Source organism: Somniosus microcephalus, chromosome 7, assembly GCF_052327205.1.
Source record: "Somniosus microcephalus isolate GS21.2 chromosome 7, FLI_Smic_1.0, whole genome shotgun sequence".
NCBI lineage: Eukaryota > Metazoa > Chordata > Chondrichthyes > Squaliformes > Somniosidae > Somniosus > Somniosus microcephalus.
Genome location: NC_140993.1, coordinates 268106156 through 268129462, shown reverse-complemented (window position 1 = coordinate 268129462; position 23307 = coordinate 268106156). Strand labels below are relative to the sequence as shown.

The 23307-nt window shown below is 42.0% G+C and overlaps 1 protein-coding gene across 9 annotated transcripts in view; it reads left to right on the top strand.

Annotated features, from left to right (window-relative positions):
• bbs9 (Bardet-Biedl syndrome 9) overlaps positions 1–23307 on the top strand; it is a 479777-nt gene that overhangs the window by 74334 nt on the left and 382136 nt on the right. For all 9 annotated transcript variants that reach the window (XR_015079111.1, XR_015079110.1, XM_085993738.1 and 6 more), the window contains exons 11-15: positions 7816–7997; positions 10187–10263; positions 10931–10981; positions 14808–14910; positions 15632–15736. Coding sequence is in view for 7 of the 9 variants with exons in the window: in XM_085993738.1 (XP_085849864.1) it covers positions 7816–7997; positions 10187–10263; positions 10931–10981; positions 14808–14910; positions 15632–15736 (518 nt within the window). In the remaining 2 variants the exon portion in view is untranslated. The remainder of the gene's footprint in view (positions 1–7815; positions 7998–10186; positions 10264–10930; positions 10982–14807; positions 14911–15631; positions 15737–23307) is intronic.

Here is a 23307-nt window from a genome sequence, read left to right as displayed (position 1 = left end):
CCGAGATCTCTACGCTCCTCCCATTCTACCCTCCGAGATCTCTACGCTCCTCCCATTCTACCCTCCGAGATCTCTACGCTCCTCCCATTCTGGCCTGTTGCGCATAAGAACATAAGAACATAAGTAGGAGCAGGAGTAGGCCATACGGCCCCTCGGGCCTGCTCCGCCATTCAATAGGATCATGGCTGATCCGAATCTAGACTCGCGTCCACTTCCCTGCCCTCTCCCTGTAACCCCTAATTCCCTTATCTGCTAGGAAACTGTCTATCTCCGATTTAAATTTATTTAATGTTGCAGCTTCCACAGCTCTCTGGGGTAGCAAATTCCATAGATTTACTACCCTCTGAGTGAAGAAGTGTCTCCTCCTCTCAGTTTTGAAAGGGCAGCCCCTTATTCTAAGATTATGCCCCCTAGTTCTAGTCTCACCCATCAGTGGAAACATCCTCACCGCATCCACCCGATCAAGCCCCCTCACAATCTTATATGTTTCGATAAGATCGCCTCTCATTCTTCTGAATTCCAATGAGTAGAGGCCCAACCTACTCAACCTTTCCTCATACGTCAACCCCCTCATCTCCGGAATCAACCGAGTGAACCTTCTCTGAACCGCCTCGAGAGCAAGTATATATTTTCTTAAATATGGAAACCAAAACTGCATGCAGTATTCCAGGTGTGGCCTCACCAATACCTTGTATAACTGCAGCAAGACTTCCCTGTTTTTATACTCCATCCCCCTTGCAATAAAGGCCAAGATTCCATTGGCCTTCCTCATCACCTGCTGCACCTGCATACTAACTTTTTGTGTTTCATGCACCAGGACCCCCAGATCCCTTTGTACTGTAGCACTTTGCAGTTTCTCTCCATTTAGATAATAACTTGCTCTTTGATTTTTTCTGCCAAAATGCATAACCTCACACTTTCCAATATTATATTTCATCTGCCCACTCACTTAGCCTGTCTGTCCTTTTGCAGGTTTTTTATGTCCTCCTCACTCACTGCTTTCCCCCCCATCTTTGTATCGTCGGCAAACTTGGATACGTTGCACTCGGTCCCTTCCTCCAAATCGTTAATATAGATTGTAAAGAGTTGGGGTCCCAGCACTGACCCCTGTGGAACACCACTAGTTACTGATTGCAAGCCCGAGAACGTACCATTTATCCCAACTCTTTGTTTTCTGTTAGATAGCCAATCTTCTACCTATGCCAGTATATTACCCCCAATCCCGTGATTTTTTATCTTGATCAGTAATCTTTTGTGTGGAACCTTGTCAAATGCCTTTTGGAAGTCCAAATACACTACATCCACTGGCTCCCCTTTATCCACCCTGTATGTTACATCCTCAAAGAATTCGAGCAAATTTGTCAAACATGACTTCCCCTTCATAAAACCATGCTGACTCTGTCCTATTAAATTATGTTTATCCAAATGCTCTGTTACTGTTTCCTTAATAATGGACTCCAACATTTTGCCAACCACAGATGTTAGGCTAACTGGTCTATAGTTTCCAGCTTTTTGTCTACTTCCCTTCTTAAATAAGGGTGTTACATTAGCAGTTTTCCAATCTGCCGGGACCTTTCCTGAGTCCAGGGAGTTTTGGAAAATAATCACCAATGCATCCACAATCCCTACCGCCACTTCTCTCAAGACCCTAGGATGTAGGCCATCAGGTCCGGGGGATTTATCTGCCTTAAGTCCCATTATTTTACCGAGAACCATCTCCTTAGTGATTTTAATCATGTTTAGCTCCTCCCTCCCCCCCCCCCCCCCCCCATTGTCCCCCCATTGTCCCCTGTTTGTCCAGTGTTGGGATATTTTTAGTGTCCTCTACTGTAAAGACTGATACAAAATATTTGTTCAGCATCTTTGCCATCTCCATGTTCCCCACCACTAGTTTCCCGGTCTCATCCTCTAAGGGACCAATGTTCACTTTAGCCACCCTTTTTCTTTTTATATAGCTGTAGAAACTCTTGCTATCTGTTTTTATATTTTTTGCTAGTTTACTTTCATAATCTATCTTCCCTTTCTTAATTAATCTTTTAGTTATTGTTTGCTGGCTTTTAAATGCTTCCCAATCCTCTATCCTCCCACTAGATTTGGCTACTTTATATGCCCTTGTTTTCAGTCGGATACTATCCTTTATTACTTTACTAAGCCACGGATGGCTGTCTTTTCTTTTACTCCCCTTTTTCCTCACTGGAATATGTTTATCTTGAAAGATGTGAAAAATCTCCTTGAATGTAGACCACTGCTCTTGTACCGTCTTACACTTTAATCTGTTTTCCCAGTCCACTTTAGTCAATTCTACTCTCATCCCTGATTTCTTTTGCTCTACCTTTGGCAGCAGTGCCTTCAGCCGTCTAAGCCCTAAGCTCTGGAATTCACTCCTTAAACCTCTTTTGTATCTCTATCTCCCTCTCTCCTCCTTTTAAAGACTCTCCTTAAAATCCACCTCTTTGACCAAGCTTTTGGCCATCTGCCCTAATATCTCCTTATATGGCTCGATGTCAAATATTGTTTGAGGACGCTCTTGTGAGAAGCCTTAGGATGTTTTACTACATTAAAGGCGCTATATAAATACAGGTGGTTGTTGTTTACAAAGGGGTGAAAATGGGACACAACCTGATGATGGATCCTCTTCCTTGATGGATGAATACTTTCACTGCCCAGTTTCAGGTGCCTTACATTAGGAAAGATGTCAAAGCCAAGGAGAGGGTGCAGAAGCGATTCACTAAGATGATAGCAAAGATGAGAGACTTTAGTTACAACAGAGCAAGTGAGGCTTTTTAAAATTATAACCAAGAAGGTTAAGAGGAGAGCTAATAGAAGTGTTCAAAATTTTGAAGGTTTTAATGCGGTAAACACGATAAAACTGGTTGGTGAGTTGGTAAGTAGAAGGTATAACTGTTTCAGAGAGTTGGCACAGGTGTGACGGTACAAATTATAACCATTGAATTTTCATTCAGACCAATCACAGAAATAGTTTCAAATTCCAGGTCAATTTACATAGTGGTCTATTTTCTCAGTAATGCTTTCCATTTTCTCCTTATTTCTATGTCCCTATGTATGATCAGTTTTATTCAGTAAGTGGCTAAAAAGCAGTACGTACTGTTGTGTTTTATATGGAATTGTAAATTGCACAGTTGAACTTTTGGGTAAGATTATTTGATTAGCAATATGAATGTAGGACCAGCTTTTCATCAATTACAGAGACTTCACTGCTGATTTAGTTTATTAGTGCATCTCAATAATCAGGCGAGTCTAAGAGGAGTTCTGCAGCAACTAAAGTTAAAGAAGAACCTTGACTAGCCCGTTTCCTTTGCATTGTTGTTTGTCATGGATCAATTTAGTCTTTTCGACTTATTTTGCTTACAATATTGCTCCCACATTAAAGAGACCATCTGTCAACAGTGCTTAAATGAGCTGTCCCATGTTCTACAATTTCTGTCGAGTAGTCTACAAGTACATTATTTCACATCTTGAGCAAACCTTTGCTCAAACAGATCTACGTCGAAGAGGCCATTCCAGTACTTGTATCATTCAGTTGCTGCTTGTAGTATCGGATTTAGTGCTTTCTTTTAAAGATCTAGTGGTATAGCTTAACACCAGGTAGTATATCGATACAGCTTCACGTTGCGTTGAGTAAGCTGCAGTTATTTTTGTCACAAGGGTGCCCAGTAAAACTGATGCCATGCTAGATGACCTTTCTTTAGAAATGTTTGGCAATGTCAACACACCGAGAAAATTCTTTTATCACAGTGCAGGGGGTTAGGCTAAGAGATCTGAAGTTGTTTGAAGTCTGTTGGCTTTCTTTTATTTTTATCAGACTGTATCTCCACTTTCACTGCTCTTAATGCAGGCAGCCCTTTTAGCCACCGACCTAAGCTGAGAGTGATGATAAGCTGAAATTTGATGCAACAGTTTTTTTTCTCCTTCTAGGTAAGGTAGCTTTGGTTTTCTGAACTCACAGAAGCTCGCTGATTTGAAAGAATATTCGGAGCAAAAATAATTGTATTTCAAATTTGCAAAATTCTAAGCTAAAGCTGAATAAATAAAATAAGTTGCTGAGAAAACAATTATGCTGAGTTGACATTAACAACTTCTGCAAAACAACCTACAATTGTTTCAAATAGCTAATGGAAATCCAGAAGCATTTAACAATGTGTATTATTTGTAAGATAAACTGTTGGCTGTAAAATTTAAGCCTGCCACTCCACTGTAGCATTCTCACTGCTTTATTTGCATATCCATGCTAAAGGAAATTGCATCTCTAGGTTCAATGTAACTGCCATGACGAAGTATCATTCGAAGGAAGTACAGCAAACTGGAGACTAATTTAGGAGCATTATACAAAATAATCTTTATTCTTTATTCAGTTGTCCTTCACATATAAATGGATTAGCCCAAGCGACCATTGTGAGTAATCACAGGGTTATGCTTTCTTTAAAACTTTTGAATGCTGTAATTTAGCAAATATCTCTTGCTCCCTCCCATAATCCAGTGCCATAAAACTGCTGTGCTTGGCCCAGTATATCTAATTAAAGCTAATGACAGGAAAAATGTCCATCGCAGTTCTTATCTGCACTTCCTCTCTGGAAGTGTGTTGCTTTGATTTGCTTCAAGTTTTAAACTTTGCCAATGTTGTCGCAGCTTTCAGATTCTGTGTTCATGTCATAGGCTTTTCTAGCCATCGTTGGACAATTAATTATATGCAGGAAGAATTAATTAAAGGCAGGAAGATTATCCTCAAGATCAGAACAATGTTTGAGGAATTACATGCACGCAGCAGTGAGCTGTGTGAATTCAGATTCAGATTCCACCATAAGGCTTCTGTGAAGCTGGGCAAGAATGTGGGGTGATGGTTTGCTGGCATGGGGTTCATGAGATTACAATATAGAGATGAGGAAGTTTCTATTTTTCCCATTGTAGTTCACCGTACGGTCCCACACTGCATCGTCCAATTGTTTCTAAATGATTCTAGGGTTTCCGCCTCCACTACTGTACCCAGAGGTCCATTTCATGTGTTGATCACTCTCTGTGAGGATGAACTTGGTGACATCAGTCTTGAATTTGCCTTTCACTGGATTGATCCTATGTCCTTGACTTATCCTCACAATGTAGTTCTGAATTAGCTGAAGTTAGTAAGATGTATCGGCGCAGAGGAGAGTATTGGATAATACAATCCTCGAGGTGAAGCAAGCCAGGATTAAGCCATGGTAAGGGCATGATCTGATACTGTTCCAAGATGGATACATTCTTAATGGTAGAGGAGATGTGGCTATGAAAGCTCGGAGTCAAAAAGGACACTTGAGGTTCCGCAGCACCACATTTAACCTGAGGAACATTGATGGAGTTAGGGCCAGAAACAGGGCAATTTTGGTGCAAGCTGAAAAGGATGCCTTTGGTTTTGCAAACATTGAGCTCATCCAGGACTTTCAGTCAGGCAATTGCAAACTATAGCAACAACCAAGTTTGGTGGACTAAATGGTCTTTTCCTGTCCATATGTTTGTATGTAACCTTGGTGTTGATAGTGGCGGACAGGTAGAGATAGGTGCCAGCATAAATGTGGGCACTGTGGAGAAGAATCACTTGGTCAACAGTGTTGAAAGCACCAGAGAGGCTGAGGGGAACAAGAGTGATCAGTGAGACATGGTCACAGTGATTTAAAAAAAATGTTGTTGGTGACTGACCAGGGAGGTCTTGGTGCTGTGGGAAGGAAACCACATTTGAGGGGTTCACACAAGGCGTGGTGAAAGTGGTGAGCATGTAGCTGGGGGGTAACAATGGCTGGGAATTTCCTCTGAGCTACTCTTGCTTCGCCGCTGCAACTTTGCTAGAAGTGTAGCAGAAACCTTGATTGTGTGCGTAAGCAGGAACAGCGGTGAGGAAATTCTGAGCCAGTGTCTTAAGGACCTTGAAGGGAGAGATTGGAGATATTGTGGCAGTTAGGAAAAAATAGAGGGGCTGAGGGTGACTTTTTTAAGAAGGGATGTGATGACTGAAGACTTGAAATGACTGGGGACCCTCCTAAAGGATGGGGAGAGGATGCCAATGCCAGCAGGAGTGGTGCAAAAAGGGGAAGTTGGGTTGTCGGTTAGGTTGAGAGTCTGAGGAGCATGTGGTGGGTGAGGAAATGAGTTTGAATGCTGGGCAGAGGTAGATGAACAATGGCTATTTGTAGGGGGTGAAGGCTGACTTGGGAGGAGCGAGGATGGGTGAAGAATGGGGGGGTGGGGGCGGTAGTGCAGAGATTCCAAGGTCCTGAGACTGAACTGGTGCAAAGGCACTGGTTGCATTGATCGCTAGCATTTCATTCATCCAGGGAGCAGTGCTTTGAGTTTGCCATTGACTTTGAATTCCCTTACTGGTATTTGCCTCCCCTCTCTCGTATTGTGCTCTAATGGCTAAGATTAGCCAACTGACTCTGTTGTGCTAACAATGCATCATGGCAAAGTAGTCAACATCCATTTCTTCCCCTGATTGAGATGATGTAATGGCTCTAACTGATGTTGAGGTTTTGCTTTGGTCTTTTTTCAGTCCACCTTTAAGACAACATGATAGGTGTTGCTATCACTGAGGTGACCCCTGCTTGGAAAGATTTAACTTTCACAAGTCTGCATTGATTTAATCCTAAAAGATCTGTCACATCTCTGCTTCAGTAGGCATTTACCAACACTTCAATAAGCAGTGAGATTTCAATCATATTTCTGACTGCTCAGATTTGGATAGAGATGATAGGAGCGATCCCTAGCAATCAATCCTCTTTAAAGCCCTGGTGGTAAAAAATCTTTTGGTGAGATAATGCTCATAACATATGCCCCCAGTGAAGTTTCAGAGGTCAGAGAACCAACTCGTGCTTCTGTCCAGCGAGGCTCTGCTTGGGAACAGAGCCTTGCTAAATTATCCCTGTAGCATTCTTTTGACCACTGAATCAGTTCTTGCTGCAGGTTTCTTTGATATTTCTTGTGCCTCATGAAGAATGGCCACTTGGGCAAGGCACGGGTGAGTGTGCAATGCTCCTGAAACTCTACCTCAGCAAGGTGTTGGCATCTTCAGGAGAGGAGGAGAAGAAAACAGAAGTAATGGGGGCAGAGAAATTGAGTTGAGTAGTACATGTGAAGTTCTGGGCTGCAGCACACAGTGTTACTATGGTTCTTGCCCAATGCCATCGTTTGGACTTTGGATGAAGACAGTTGTAAGTAGGGAATTATTTCGTTCAAATTACTCTCTCCCTCCATCACCTCAAAGATGGTTCAAAAAGTATCTGCTTTTGCAAAATGAAAATATCTTTTCTCTGATTGTTTTTAAAACGTAGCGCTGTGCAAAATTCCATCGTGTCTCCCAGCTGGAAATGAAACCGCTTGGCTGATCCATCGGTGGACCAGGCTCTGGCAGGCCATTATTAAACTGAGCGGGGAATCTGCATACTCCCCGATTCTGGGTCCTGATCCCAGGGTTGGAAAGTTTGGCACCGTCTGAGGCTCAAAGTTAAAACAATTTAATGATTTTTTTTTTTTAAGAAAAAAACGTTCTACTCCTCAGTGTCCAGGTCCTGGTTCTTGAAGATACAGAAGCACAGCTCGCAGTATTTTAGAATTATTTATGGCAGCCAAGAAATTTATACTTCAAACTAATTCAGCATTTACACTGTTGTCCCTTGCACGTGTCTGTTTCCGTTTTGAGCATCAGTGCCGTGATACCGACAACTGTAGAATAGTGGGAACAAACAGAATTATTTTTTTTTATAACAAGTCAGCTGTGTTTTCTGTATAAGGCAGTATTAAACGTGTAAATGTTTTAATCTCTTTCCTGTGCAGGGATTTGAAGGGAGTAGTGGTGACTTTAAGTGACGGTGGGCACCTGCAGTGTTCATACTTGGGCACAGATCCTTCCTTCTTCCAGGCTCCAAAAGTGGAGTCCAGGGAACTAAATTATGATGAAATGGACACCGAAATGAAAGAGCTTCACAAGGTCATCAAGGAAGCTACAAAAACACAAGGTGCACAATTTATCAACAGTGACTAGACCCCCTCAGTCTGAAAATGTTCCTTTTGCTTAACGTGTGTGATCTGTAATCTGCTAAACACATATTGTTCCGAAAGTTTCATATTCTACACAGCATTAACACTCATTGATTATGGTATCCACGGATAATAGATAACTATTTAAAAATTGCTTTGCCCCAGGTTTACCCCACATTTTAACGCAGCAGATAAAAACCTAGGATTGGAAATTTAAAATGTAAATCCACTTTCTGTAGACATAAAATGGAAGGACACAGCAACAGAATGATATTTTTACAGACTTTGAAATTAGTTGCATCTTTAACCAAAAAACAAAGAAACTGCAGGTGCTGGAAATTGGAAACAGAATCAGAGAATGCTGGAAACACTCAGCAGGTTAGGCAGCATCTGTGACGAGAACAGATAAGTTAATGTTTCAGGTATGGAACCTTCATCGGAGCTGAAGGATATTACAGATGAGTAACATTTAAAAAGGGGAAGGGGCAAGGAATTGCACGTGTGCACACATAGGAGAAGCAACACGGCGATCAGTAGAGTGCTTGTGGAAAACAGAAGAAGTGATATGAGACAATAGACCTCTTTGCTATGTGAAATTGTGGGGGGGAAATCTTTCCTTTGTTCAGCCAAATGAAAGGAGCTCTCCTCTTGACCGTGCTAATTCTGCTGAAGGGTCTCGTCCAAAGCATGAACCTGTCTTTCTCTTTCAGATGCTGACGGGCACGCTTTGCATTTCTTGCATTTGCTTTTTATCTAATTTGCATCAGTCTCAACTTATGTCCCTTTGACCCTAAAGAAATGCAACCTTACTAATGTTCAGTCATATAAGAAACACAAGTTTCCATTCGAGTACATGGATACAGTAGTGTGTTGACTTCACTTTTGTTTCATCAAAATCCCATTTTAGAGCCTTTTGCTCACTGTTCCATCCACATTATAACTTTCTGGTTATGAATTTTAATGGTTACCGAGGTGAGAGATGTTAGTTTGCTAGGAATTGGAATACTTGACATTTTGACAGCCAACACTGTGCGCTGTCCTCAAAGAGCACCCCCTGTGGTGATATTATCCCATTTCTCACACCAGTCATCCTGCAGCCTTGCTGAGTGAAATTGCGTGCGATGTGCGCCCACAAAGAGATGTTCATCCCATCAGCCTGATGTAAAGGCAGTACATATCCTACTACACCGCTCAATTTCCCCTTCCCCTAATCTTCCACTCATGTTATTCATAATATACTCTTGTCTTAACCCAAAAACTATTGTCCTCAAATTGTGATACCTCCATAAGAAGATTCCAATAGTATCATTACTGCAGAACAATATTTGTACGTGATTATAATTCACTGGCATTGAAAGAGTTCCTTATTTAGTCGTCCTGAATTGAAGTACTGGGGAATTAGGAAGCTTACCCAAGTTCAGACAGACAAGTATAGCTGGATGTAGAGGAAAGTAACCTGATTAATGGCCATCAACACAATGCTGTGAAAGCTCAGCCTACATCCAAGAAAAGCAGCTGATAACACTAAACACGATACTGTTGCTGATTTACCCATCGGTAGGAAATGTTCAACATTCCCACAGGAGCCAGGAATGGTGGCTGAGGGGACATTGAAGTGAGGTGGGGGGGGGGGGGGGGAGACGAGGAGGCAGCAAAACAGAACAAGAAATAATCAATCTTGAGACAGCTCATCGAAACAACAGAAAGAATGATTTTTGGAAAGTGGCTGCAACTTCTACATCCCCTCACAATTCTGGAACTTAGCATTTATTAAATTATGGCTTGAAATATCCCAATTAATTAAGTTAAAAAAATTTATGTTCATGCCTTTTTGCCCAGTATAAGAGTATTATAAAACCGCATTTGTGGAGTAATTTTCTGTAGATGGCTTCAGGTACATAATTCTTCCAACAGCCTTTAGACAACAATGACCATCCCAATCCCCCAGTTTTTGGCCCAGTGTTATCTTCTGGTCTCTACATTAACTGTAAAAGGAATATATTTGAATTTGATGTTATGACTGAGTGAATTCATTGGGCCTTTGATGTACCCTTGATGACAGAAGATTAGTTTGTATTTCAAATCTGGCAATATTACTAAAGGATGTAATGTATTTAGGAAGATAATTACATAGTTTCTATTGCAATATTGTCCCATTTTCTTTCAGATATTTTGCCTAAGGCTGAAAACGATGATGATTTGAAAGTGACTGTTACCGTCTCCCCCAACCTGGATGCAATTTCTGTATGTGAGGCCAAATAACTATTTAGGGCATTTTTTTTACATTTTGGAAACCAACTGGCCGTGTAATCTGAGGGGGAGAAAATGAAAAACCGAGTTAGTAACTGAATGGTCAAACTGCAATTTCCCATGGACAACATAAAGTGCTTTGTGCTTGGGTTTCTGTGATAAACAATGGAAATAGTTCAGTAGCCAGAGAAGAAAGACTGAAAGTCTTTACTACTTGATAAGAGAGTAAATATATCCTACCTATCTAATTCCACATTCAATGGCCATATCTTGAGAGTAATATAAAAAAAAATTAGTTAAAAAAAAAATGTCTGAGTCTGGCTTTGAAATTTATAGTCATATAAAGGACTTTTGTTTGTAGTGGAAAAGATGTAATATCACAGTGACAGCTTATCGTTTAACAAGCAACCCAGGAAGTGGGATGAGGGTCTGCCATGTAATGCACCAAGAGTTTGTAAAATCAGGTAATGCTGATCCAGCCTTTAATTTGAGGGGTGCTTTGCTGGAAGACCATAGAAATATTAAATGGATGGAATGATTGGCGCTTTACAGTGAGTTTGCTGTTATTGCTCATTTAAAGCACTGGTTGCTGATACCGAGAGGTTTCGGGCGTTTAAAATAATTAACACTTAATAATGAAAGCCATTTCCCTGTTTTACAGCAAACAGCTGACAATGACGTAGATGTGGCTGTTCCTTCTACCTCACTGAAGGTATTGTACAAGTGTTTTCATTCTCGTAGTGGGATACAACTATCAATTTCACTTGGAGAACTAATGTAGCATCAGAAATAAGACAAGTGAGGGATAAGAAAATGTCACTTAGCCCATCGAAGTTCATCCCAAGAGTATTGAGAGTGCATTCACTCAGCGAAGTGGAATTCCGGAGTTGGAGGTCCAACCTGAGTCTCGTTCCAATCAGGGGTTATGGCCATCGATTTGTCTGAGTGTATTCCAGCATCTGTAGTACGGTTTATCTCTACTACTAGAGACTTGGATAAGCTAGCTTTGGTAGTTAAGAAAAAAAATGCTCTGCTCTGGCGTTGAAGTCCCATTGGAGAAAACTCTAAATAGAGTGTTTTGACTCTAAGGAGCATTGGCTTCATCTTCCCCAGAGATGTATTCAACTCCCATGTAACTCAGAACCTGAATATGGCTGTTCTGGAGGCCACTGTTGTGGGAATGGCGTCTCTCCAAAGTTGACAGCTTCGGCAAGTTTTGTTCACTATTGCCTCCTCCCTTCCTCTCGAGGTGCAGCTGAGGGATTGCGGGGGGTGGGGTACGGGTGTGGGAATCTACAAAAACAGTTCCCGTTGATAGGCAGAGGAGGCCAAATATGCTAGGTTCAATTTGCTTAATTGAGCCCTCTGTGTTCACCTCCAACTGTAGCATCAGCAGCTGTGACTGTCCATACCTGGCAAGGTTTGCTCCCAGGATTTCAAATGGTTGGGAGTGGGAGGGGAGGGGGAGGGGGGTGGGGTGGGTCACTGAACCTTTTTGCAGTGGCCAGTGCAAAGTTATCACCATGCTTACTCAGAACTTTCCCATCACAAAGTCTCCTAGCTTCAGGCTGGTGGAAGGATAGTTTATATCTTCTTAGGCAGTCCCTCGGAACTGAGGATGACTTGCTTCCACACTAAAAATGAGTTCTCAGGGGACTGATGAGTCCAATGCGGGACGACCTACAGTCTCTGTCGCTATTGGGGTTGTCCATGAGGGTCCTGACGTTCCAGGTCCCGAACTTCATTTTAAAGGGTGGAAGATGCCTGTGCGTGAATTCTTTTAACGTGGGGTGGCCGTTGCACCCCAGCTACCACACGGGCTTGACAGAGCAAGGCCTTGGTCCAATGGCAAGGGGATCCGACAATTGGAGACCAGGCTCTGCTACGTCGGCCTCACTCACTCACTCACTCACTCACTCCTCCGCCCTCCTTTTTTTTACCAACAATCTATGACTGTGGCCACAGATGTGGGACCCCTGGCAGGGGACATGAAATGTGGCACTAAAGTGGGGAACGGTGGTGGGCATGCGAACACAGACTTTTATTTCAAGTGCTATGCTTATAGGGTGCAGCCAGAGGCAAGTTGCTGGGAGTGCGGAAAGTTGGAGAAAATGTACAGCTGCTAGCGGGCAAGTCTGAGAATTCTCCCACCCTAAAGCGAGGAAGCTTCATATAATAAAACAAATTCAACATAAACAGAATTCTGGCTCATGCATTAGCAAGTCGTGTGTTGTTACTCTGGTTATGGTCTTGTTGAGGACTGACAACCTGGTTTTATTGTGTAGAAGTGGAGTTTATTGAGACCAATGGAAGTGCTTTGCACAACTTTTGAGCAGGATCATTAGTTCTGCGGCAGCTACTGATCATTCTTTAACTGACTGCTCCTTTTTCCAGTTCGATTCTGCTCTAATTTCGGGTTTACTTTCATTAACTGCACCTTTCAACATCACTTGCTACGGTTTCCAGGGTTTGGCCGAGTATTGCATGGACACGATTTTGAACAAGGATCAAACATTTCAAGTGGAGCTTTTCTTTTCTCAAATTAGAACTTTCCCCTTCTCCCACTGTAATTAGGTTAACCTGGAATACCATTACCGTAACAAGTGATAGTTTATATAACCTTCTATGAACTGTGCAAGTTGCTATCTTTAGCGTGAGGGAGGAGTTTCTTGCCGTACAGGAGAGAAGCGGATTTTACTCGCACTATTTTGTGGTCTCAACAATCTCCTGGATTTTAAACCCCCAAACAAATTCCTCACTGAAGAGGAATTTGACATGATTACTCTTCCTCATGCTGTTCAGGCACTTTAAAATGGGCTGCCTGCGTTGGATCTCAAGGATGCGTGCCTTTCGACAGCCTATATCAGGGAAAGCTTTTTAGATTCAATTTTCTGTGATACAGTTTCTAGTACAGGATGCTCCCTGATGCCTTTCATTAGTCTCCAAGTGTTTCAGGTAGTGTCTTTCCATTGATCCAGCTGCACAACTTGAAAACCACAACCCCTCTGGACTTGTCTTTCCTCCTCTGGCAGCATATCTGTCCTCTTGAGACCCCCTTGTGACCACCTGCTCCCTTGCTGACTCTTGTGACAGAATTTCTCTACGTGACAGAAGTGCTCGTGGTCAGGAGTCTTCAATGAGGGCTGATTAACACAGAACCGTGAGCAGTATCTAGTCCACTTTAAAATGCTGGTCCAATTGGTTTATCTTGGGATAGACACCATTACCATAATGGAGATTGGGGTTTGCAGTTTACTCATCGTCTCTTGACGAGATGCTGTACTGATTCTCCTTTTGGAAAGTCTGTTCTCACATGGGCCTCCCTTTCCCTCCTGCAGTGGTACTTGGTCAGTTAGAGGATGGTACAAATGAAGAAAGGGAGACTGATTACCCAATGTAGGACGTTCTTCATTCTTCAGATTACATAGAATTTACAGCACAGAAACAGGCCATTTGGTCCAACAGGTCTGTGCCGGTGTTTATGCTCCAACCGAGCCTCCTCACACTTTACTTCATCAACATACCCTTCTATTTCTTTCTCCCTCATGTACTTGTTGAGGCATTTCCACATATCAAGCTTCCTCCCAACTGTTCCCTCAGGCCCTGGTTTGATTATGTTTTCATGGTGTAAATTTATCCATTCGGGCCAAAACAAGCTGAACTCTGATCTTGGTATGTGCCCTTTGCAACGTATAGAAATGTCATGTGGGTGATAAATGGACATTATCCGGGGTACAGTAGCATAGTGGTTATGTCACTGGACTAGTAATCCAGAGGCCTGGACTAATGATCGAGGTATGAGTTCAAATCCCACCACGGCAGCTGGGGAATTTAAATTCAGTTAATTAAATAAAGCTGTAGAAGCTACATCATTACATAAATTTAAAACAGAAATAGACAGCTTCCTAGAAGTAAAGGGAATTAAGGGTTACGGGGAGCGGGCAAGAATTTGGACATGAGTCTAGGTTCGGATCGGTCATGGCCCCGTGGGTAGCGGAGCGGGCCCAGGGGACGTGTAGCCTGATCCTGCTCCTATTTCGTGTGTCTAATTCTGTTAGATTCAGGAGATGGTTCTGTGATAGTGGATTGGCGGTTAGGATCAGATCAGCCATGATCTTATTGAATGGCGGAGCAGGCTCGAGGGGCCGATTGGCCTACTCCTGCTCCTATTTCTTATGTTCTTATGTTCTAAATCAAATTTAAATAAAGCTAGTAATGGTGACCATGAAACTACCGGATTGTTGTAAAAACCCATCTAGTTCACTAACGTCCTTTAGGGCAGGTAATCTGCCTTCCTTACCTGGTCTGGCCTATATGTGGCTCCAGACCCACAGCAATGTGGTTGACTCTCAAGTGCCCTCTGAAATGGCAGCTCACCGCCAACACCTCGAGGGAAATTAAGGATGGGCAATAAATGCTGGCGTTGCCAGCGACGCCCACATCCCATGAATGAATTTTTTTTTAATTATCCCTTCTATAGCAAATAGTCAAAATTATCTGAAAAGATTGCAGCAGTTCTTCTTATTTTTTAAAACTAGGTCACAATTTGGAGCCGACTTACTGTCCAGGATGTGAAACTATCTGTATGTGTGCAGTCCCCACTGGCAGTAACACAAGACCAACTTCACTTTGCTGCCATAGGTAAGTGCATTTGCTGAACTGAGTGGATCAGTCCTGAATTGCACCCATTCTGGAAGCAGCTTATATTGGAAGCTCGTGATTTGGTTCTCTGTGATGTTTGTGTATTATGGAAAGTACTGGAAATAAATATATCAAGTGCTGCTGTCTTCACAATATTGGGCTGGAGTTTATTTTTGTTAATACTTAACTTTAAACCAACAGATTCAGTTATAGTAAATTCTACAATGTCTGTATTTTTAATAAAGGTCTATTTCTGTAATGCAAACTGTAGTTTTCCCTCATACCAATTTGTGAAGCATTTGTTGGAAGACTGGGGAAGCGCGTGTGCAAATTCACAGTGACCACTTTGTACAATAAGGCGGTTCCATTGTCACATCCCTGGATCATGCTTTCATATGATTAGATAGTGGGCAATGAATGTAAACTTCTGATCGTCAGGGACACAGAACACCTACGGCAGAAAACCTGAGAATATCGAGGGCAGGCTTGAAATTTCTGAAGTGTTGGCATTCCACAAGAACGTTAAATTAAACCATGTTTTACTCGCTCCCTCTCTCAAGTTTGTTCTCGCAAGTATTCAAAATCCAGATTAGGAGGGATGCAGTTTTTAATGACTGCCATTTTATATATTCTCTGAGTGCATTTTTAGAGAGGAAAATAATTGGGTTTTATGCAGCGTACAAAGGAAAGAAAGTAATGATGGTGTTGCATACTTTCACAGAACCTGGGACATCGAGAAGTGTAACAGTGTCTGTTTTCCTGAAGGGAAGCTTCCCACCTGCTGATCTGGGAGGAGACGCTGCAGTTTCCTACAGTACACCAACAGGTACCAATGCTTTCTGTTTGTTTAACAGTCAAAGGGCATTTAATGCAGTCTCGTAATTGATCTCTTCAATGCCAGTCTTGAACTGCTGATTACCACTGATTCTTTCATGATTGCCTGCTTGCAAAGTAAATTTGTATCAGATTGAAATGACAGCATCTGTAATGATGTAACTATTAAGTTTTGTAATCTGTCATAGTCTATTTCCTCAAGTGCAGAAATTGTTAAATAATATAAGCTCTTTTGAATTCTTTAATGTAATATATAAAAGATAATTTACTGTAATTTGGAATTTAATTAATGAGTGACGGGCCTATAATCCGTGAGCCCTAAAGTGAATGAGTAGACTCTGCCTCATTGCTTTCACAGTGAGTTGCGTCACATGAATCCAAATACATTCCAATAGAGATTCTATCCCTGGAGAATCAGGCTAGTGTTCTGCAGGGGTTGGTTATTCATCTGCTTTCCATATTGTCACATCGTATGGATACTTCAACTGGATGAGGAAGCACCCCCACCACCACCTTAGAAACAGGAGGACTTGAAGCAATTGAACCCATTGGAAAGAAGATAATGTCACAATTGGAGATCAGTTCCCTATCATTATTCATGCTTAGTGAGTCCTTGCCTAGAAGGATAATACCATACAACTACTATATAAAAAAGGGAACAGGGTCAGTGAGACGTTGGGACGCACTGGTGATCTGATGTAAAGTTAAGGAAGTATCTCTTCTAGCCTGGAAAGAAACTATCTGGTAAGCTACCTCAACAGGAAGCATTGTGCGCTTCCAAGCATGGTCGTTTCACCAAATGGAGCAAACTTTATAAAATCTCCGAGATGAGGCACCCTCTGGAGCTTTTGCTTTAGTAGGTCACACTGAAAAATGTTCCTGTTCCATGGGGCAGCAAAGCAATGATTTGTCTGTGTGCGAGGGAGTTTCTCATCCCATAGCTTTCTGAAAAGACAAAGGATTGGGCCATTCCTCACTTTTTTATGGTTGGCTTTTCTCTCCTGCTTTAGGGTCGGAAATTTTCTCAGAGTTGATCGCACTCTGCTGCCGTAACTTATCCGGAAACCCTATTTCCCGTGCAAACTGAGTTCCCGTTGCACTTCCGCCAGAGTGGGAGCAGCTCTGAGGAAATTCCCTGGCCTAGATCTTTGCCAGGTCTAACTGGTAGGAGGTGCGGAAGAGTAGCTTGGGTGGCATTGTCCTTCCTTCCAAGGAAGAACTGTCTGTCCACTTGGCTTAGACTTGAAAGCTGTGTATTTCGTACCTGGATCGCTCACATAAATGGTGTCCAAGTAACCTCATTAAACTTGGCTCTCGATCCTGTTGTCGCTCTTGTGATCCTGTACCATTTTTCTAATATTGAGGTTCATCGCATAGATTGCTTTCTGTGTTCCTGCTGACTGTTGAGATCACCTGTTTGTACTGGGATGCTTCAGAAGCTGGCAAAGATGGAAAAGAATGACTACCACTGTTTCAAAGCTGCATTCTCTCCCAGTTACTCCCCGAGCTGCCTTGGTGCTTGTGCAGGAGACAGCTGAGTAAAGTGTTGAAAAAAAATAAAAGCGCCTTTCTCCCTAGAATTGTAAATTGGTCTGAGTCTCAGACAAAAGTCAATGATAGGACTGGGAGTTTGAAAAGGTTCTTATTTCACACAGGATGCCAGAGGCAACCAAATTAGTTTTTAAACATGTCTGTTTAGAATACTAAATAACTAGGTATTTTTCAGACTGTCAGGTCTCCTTAAAAGCCTGCCAAACTTGGGTGTACAACTGGTAGAGGTTTGCCCTTTAATGCTGGATCTGTTCTGTAAACTGCTGAAGTTAGACTGATTTTCTGCTACCTCCAGGAGCTGGTGGTTCATGGACTGAATTTTTAACGAAATCTGTTTGTTCTCATGATGTGGGTGGTATTGGCAAGGCCGCAGTAATTGCCCATCCCTAGATTCCCTGAGGAGGTGGTGCAGGGCCATATTAATCTGTTCTAGTCCCTGTGGTAATGGCACTCCCACAATGCTGTTGGGGCAGGGAATTCAAGTACTTTAGCTCAGTGATGAAAGAATGATGATCTAGCCCAAGCCAGAGTAGTACATGTCCTGGAAGAGAATGGGCAGGTGAAGGTGTTCCCATGATATCCCTGCTCTGGCCTCCGTGGTGGTGGAGAGCACAGGACTGAAATCCTGTTGAACGAATGAAGAATAATGCTGTTACATGTATCTCCGATCTCTCCTAACACTTCCCATTGCAATTAATTACTTGTTGGTGGGATGTAGTAACTGCTGTTATGAAGGCAAACAAGGCAGACATTTTATGCACAGAAAAATCCCACAGACATCAGTGCACTGAATGACCAGTTAATCTATTTTTCAGGTGAGGCAGGAACGTTGGCCAGGACACAACTCCCTTGCTTCATATTCATTTACTCGCGCGCACTCACATGCACGCACACTCACACGCACAGGCACATTCATTCACACATTCAATCAGGAGATGTGTGAGAGGGGGGTGGGGTATCCCCAGTCATGCTCGAGATGCGAGGCATAGTTACTGTTGTGCTTAGTTGGCCCATATTATGAAACAATTCATCCTCTGACTCACTATGAACAATGCCATGGGATCCATTAGGGTATTGTTAGTCTAATATGCAAATAATATTTTCCAGTTAAATTACATGTTCTGTGAAGAATTTAATAAGTTAACCATGCCAAAGTAACTCAACAGTTGTAATAATTTAATGACAATAGAGGTATTAAAAAGGAATGAACAAATTTGACATAATTAAAGGTAACAAAATCCTTTGGCATAAATTAGCTCTATTGAACTTGTAATCAATTCAACACTTCGAAATTTGTTTGCAAAATGTTACTCCAAGTTTTTATTAGTAAATATGTGGGTGTCATGATATGATTTTACTACAGAGGGCAGCAGATACTGGATGAAGTAAATCTTTAATGGATTTTAACAGGCAACCTGTGACTAAATAAATTGTATTATTTCTGCATTCTGTGATTATTGCAAGATACAGAATTAAAAAATATTATTTGAAGGGAAGAAAATTTGGAGCATCGACTGATCTGATAAATCTTGGGCGATCTGGTTGTGAGAGAGTTTAGGTCTGCTCACTGGTGAAATATTCGTCCTATTTCACCTCTTACTTTGCTCTTTCTAGTGCTGCAGATTATCATTTAAACAATATTTTAGATGTTTTATTAGTTATAATAGGAACTTTTATCACACCGTACTTCTCCCGCATTCCTCCCTCAAACAATGCCACAAACAACAGGTTAACTGGTCATTGGTCTCATTTTATAGCGGGACCACGCGTGGCACAGATTGCCTGCCTCAATAACTGCAGTGACTGCACTTCGCAAGTAATTCATTGGGACATCCTGAGGATGTGACAAGGTGCTATGTAACTGTAAATCCTTTCTGATCTGCTTCTCCCACTCTCCATTTTGAAAATCTGTTTACTGGGCAGTTGAGTGAAAATAAAAACAACCAGTTTGTCAGAGATTTAATGACTCCTTTTGTCTTTGACTCTTACCCACTTGTTTAAAACAATTTGGGTGAAATTAAAAATGGTAAGATCTCTGTTGAAGCTAGTGCGACCTCTGCAGCATCCCAGCAGTTCAATCAAGGCTACAAAAACCAGTTCAAACTGCACTAGAAACATAGAAAAATAGAAAAAGGAGCAGGAGCCGGCCATTCGGCCCTTCGAGCCTGCTCTGCCATTCAATATGATCATGGCTGATCCTCCAACTCAATACCATATTCCCGCTCTCTCCCCATACCCCTGATGCCTTTTGTCTCTGGCCTCCGTTGGTCTGAATTTAATGGAACCAAAGCGCTTGCTAAAGCTGCACTCCATTCATTTCTGCACTCTGCCAGTCGAAGCCATCTGGCTGGGCCATTCAAAGGCTTCAACCGTGACTGACTGACAGGTGGCAGACTCTGAATGGGTACTGTCTTACTTTTTATCATCCAGCCTGGTTGGGAGGGGCCTGGAGAGAGGGAAAATAAGGAAATCTTACAAACAAATGAACAATGACAGACAGGTAAAGACCACCTGGTCCATGGAGCCTGTCCCACACAATTGTCATACCTTGTGTATCACAACATAAACACTGTCCATCCCACCCAAAACCATGTGATCTCTTGATAGGCTTCAGCTTGGTTCTGGAAAGTGGGGATATTTACAGGTAAAGGGCACAATTTTGAAATTTGCAAATGTCACAGAACTTGGAAGTGTAGTAAACAGTGAGGAAGATAGTAGTAGACTTCAAGAAGACGCAGGCTGGTGGAATGGGCAGACAGATGGCAGATGAAATTCAACGCAGCAAAGTGTGAGGTGATGCATTTTGGTACAAAGAATGAGGAGAAACAATGCATGTTAAATGGTACAATTTTAAAGGGGGTGCAAGAAGAGAGAGTCCTCGGGTGTTTGTGCAGACAAGTTAACAAGGCAGTTAATAAAGCATCTGCGACCCTGAGCTTTATAAATAGAGGCATAGAGTACAAAAGCCAGGAAGTTATGCTAAACTTATATAAAACACTAGTTCGGCCCCAGCTGGAGTATTGAGTCCAATTCTGGGCACTACAGTTTAGGAAGGACGTGATGGCTTTGGAGAGGATACAAAAGAGATTTAGTAGAATGGTTCCAGGGATGAGGGGTTACAGTTATATAGATAGACTAGAGAAGCTAGGGTTGTTCTCCTTTAGAGCAGAGAAGGCTAAGAGGAGATTTGATAGAAGTGTTTAAAATCATGAAAGGTTTAGATAGAGTAAAGAAAGCGAAACTGTTTCCAATGGCTGAAGGGTCAATAACCAGAGGGCACAGATTCAAGGTGATTGCTAAAGAACCAGAGATGACATGAGGAAAAACGTTTTTACGCAACAAGTGGCTAGGGTTGGAATGCACTGCCTGATAGGGCGGTGGATACAGATTCAATAGTCGCCTTCAAAAGGGAATTGGATAAATACTTGAAGGAGAAAAAATTGTAGGGATATGGGTACTGGATTGTTGTTTGAAAGAGCCGGCACCGACTCGATGGGCCGAATGGCGGCTTCCTGTGCTGTACTATTCTACGATTCTTTGATTTGTCCCAGATGTGAGGGGCAATCCTGGGAATCAACTCTATGACCTTTTGGTTGGAACACCAGTGCTTTATCATTTGATAAAGCAGCGAGAATTTGTGGCACAACCTGGAAATGGACAAGGGACTAGTTGAAGGAAATGGCACTGAATATTTGTTAGGGAAGTGATACTGGCTATGGAGGGATGCAAGAGTACTTTTTGCAGTGCCCCTGGGATTGGTGTTGGAGCCCCTACTGTTACTAATTTACATCAAGAATTGGGAAACTCTCTAAGTTCATATTTGCAAATGTTACGGGGCTGGGAAAGGTCGCCCAATCAGTCTCACGAGGCAGGCAAGGATCAACAAAATGTGGCAAGTAAAATCAAACTGGGTGAAAAAAGTGGCAGATGAACTTCAGTGTGGATAACTGCGAAGAATCGCTCAATGGAAGAAAAAGTGGGTGACATACATACTTCATGAATAGGATCAACCTGGCTAAGAGTGAAGTTGAAAGAAATCTAGGATGTCACAGGACTCCAAGCTTAATCTGGCACAGCAATCAACAAAGTAAGTTGTAACCAGGTGGGTGTAAAAGATCTCATGACACTATTCACAGAAGAGCTGAGGAGTCCTCCCGGTGTCCTGGCCAGCATTGATCCCTCAACCGACACCACCAAAGGAAATTAACTAGTCATTTAGTTCAAGGGGTGTGGGGGCGGGGGGGAGCGGTCAGGTGAGGGGAAATGTAGAAATCTAAAGGGAAAGGTCAAGGCAATAGAGCAGTGTAGCGATTTGGGTAAAAATAAGCAAAGTGTGACAGGAAGGGACAGAGAGTTTAACAGTAGCAGTGCAGCCATGAATAAGGTCAAGGCAGGGAATAATGGTAAAACAATTAAATTAAAGGCTCTTGTTACGAATGCTTCGTGCATTCAGATAAAGATAGACGAACTAGCGGCACCAATAGAGATAAATGGGTTTGATCTAATAGCTATTATAGATACATGATTGCAAGGTGGCCAAGGTTGGGAACTAAATGTTCCAGGGTACTTGATGTTTCGAAAAGACAGGCAGAATGGAAAAGGAGGGGGAGTAGCCCTGATAAAGGATGACATAAGGACAGTAGCGAGAAAGGATCTCGGCTCAGAAGATCAGGAAGTAGAATCAGTATGGGTGGAGATAAGGAATAACAAGGGGCAGAAAACACTGGTAGGAGTAGTATATAGGCCCCCCTAATGGTAGCTATACTGTTGGACAGAATATTAATGAAGAAATAGTAGGAGCTTGCAACAAATGTAATGCAATAATCTTGGGGGACTTTAATCTTCATATAGACTGGAAAAATCAAATTGGCAAAGGTAGTCTGGAGGACGAGTTCAAGGAATGTATTCGGGACAGTTTCCTAGAACAATATGTCATGGAACCAACCAGGAAACAGGATATTTTAGATCTTTTATTGTGTACTGAGACACGGTTAATTAGCAATCTCATAGTAAAAGATCATCTGGGGCAGAGTGATCATAATATGATAGAATTTCACATTAATTTTGAGTGTGACTTGCCTAAGTCTGAAACTAGAGTCATAAACTTAAATAAAGCCAATTACATAGGTATGAGGGGCAAGTTGGCTAAGGTAGATTGGAAAAATAGATTAAAAGGTATGGCGGCAGATAAGCAGTGGCTAGCATTTAAAGAAATATTTCATAATTCTCAACAAAAATACATTCCATTGAGAAACAAAAATTCCATGGGAAAAGTGATCGAACCGTGGCTAACTAAAGAAGTTAAGGATAGCATTAGAGTTAAAGAAGAAGCTTCTAATGTTTCAAAGAATAATAGTCTGAAGATTGGGAGAGTTTCAGAAACCAGCAAAGGTTGACCTAAAAATTGATAAAAAGGGAAAAAATAGAATGAGAGCAAACTAGCAAGAAATATAAAAGCAGATTGTAAGAGTTTCTACAAGTATGTAAAAAGGAAAAGAGTAGCAAAAGTAAACATTGGTCCCTCAGAGGCTGAGGCAGAAGAAATTATTATGGGGAATAAGGAAATGGCAGAAACGTTAAACAAATATTTTGTATCTGCCTTCACAGTAGAAGACACAAAAAGCATACAAAAAATGGTGGGGAACCAAGGGTCTAATGAGGGTGAGGAACTTAACGTAATTAATATAAGTAGAGAAAAAGTACTAGAGAAACTAATGGGACTAAAAGCCGACAAATCCCCTGGACCTGACGGCCTACATCCTAGGGTTCTAAAAGAGGTGGCTGAAGAGATAGTGGATGCATTGGTTTTGATCTTCCAAAATTCCCTAGATTCTAGAATGGTCCCAGTGGATTGGAAGGTTGCAAATGTAACACAGCTATTCAAGAAAGGAGGGAGAGAAAAGACAGGGAACGACAGGCCAGTTAGCCTGACATCAGTCATCGGGAAAATGCTCGAATCCATTGCATCAGGGCACTTAGAAAATCATAACATGATTAGGCAGAATCAACATG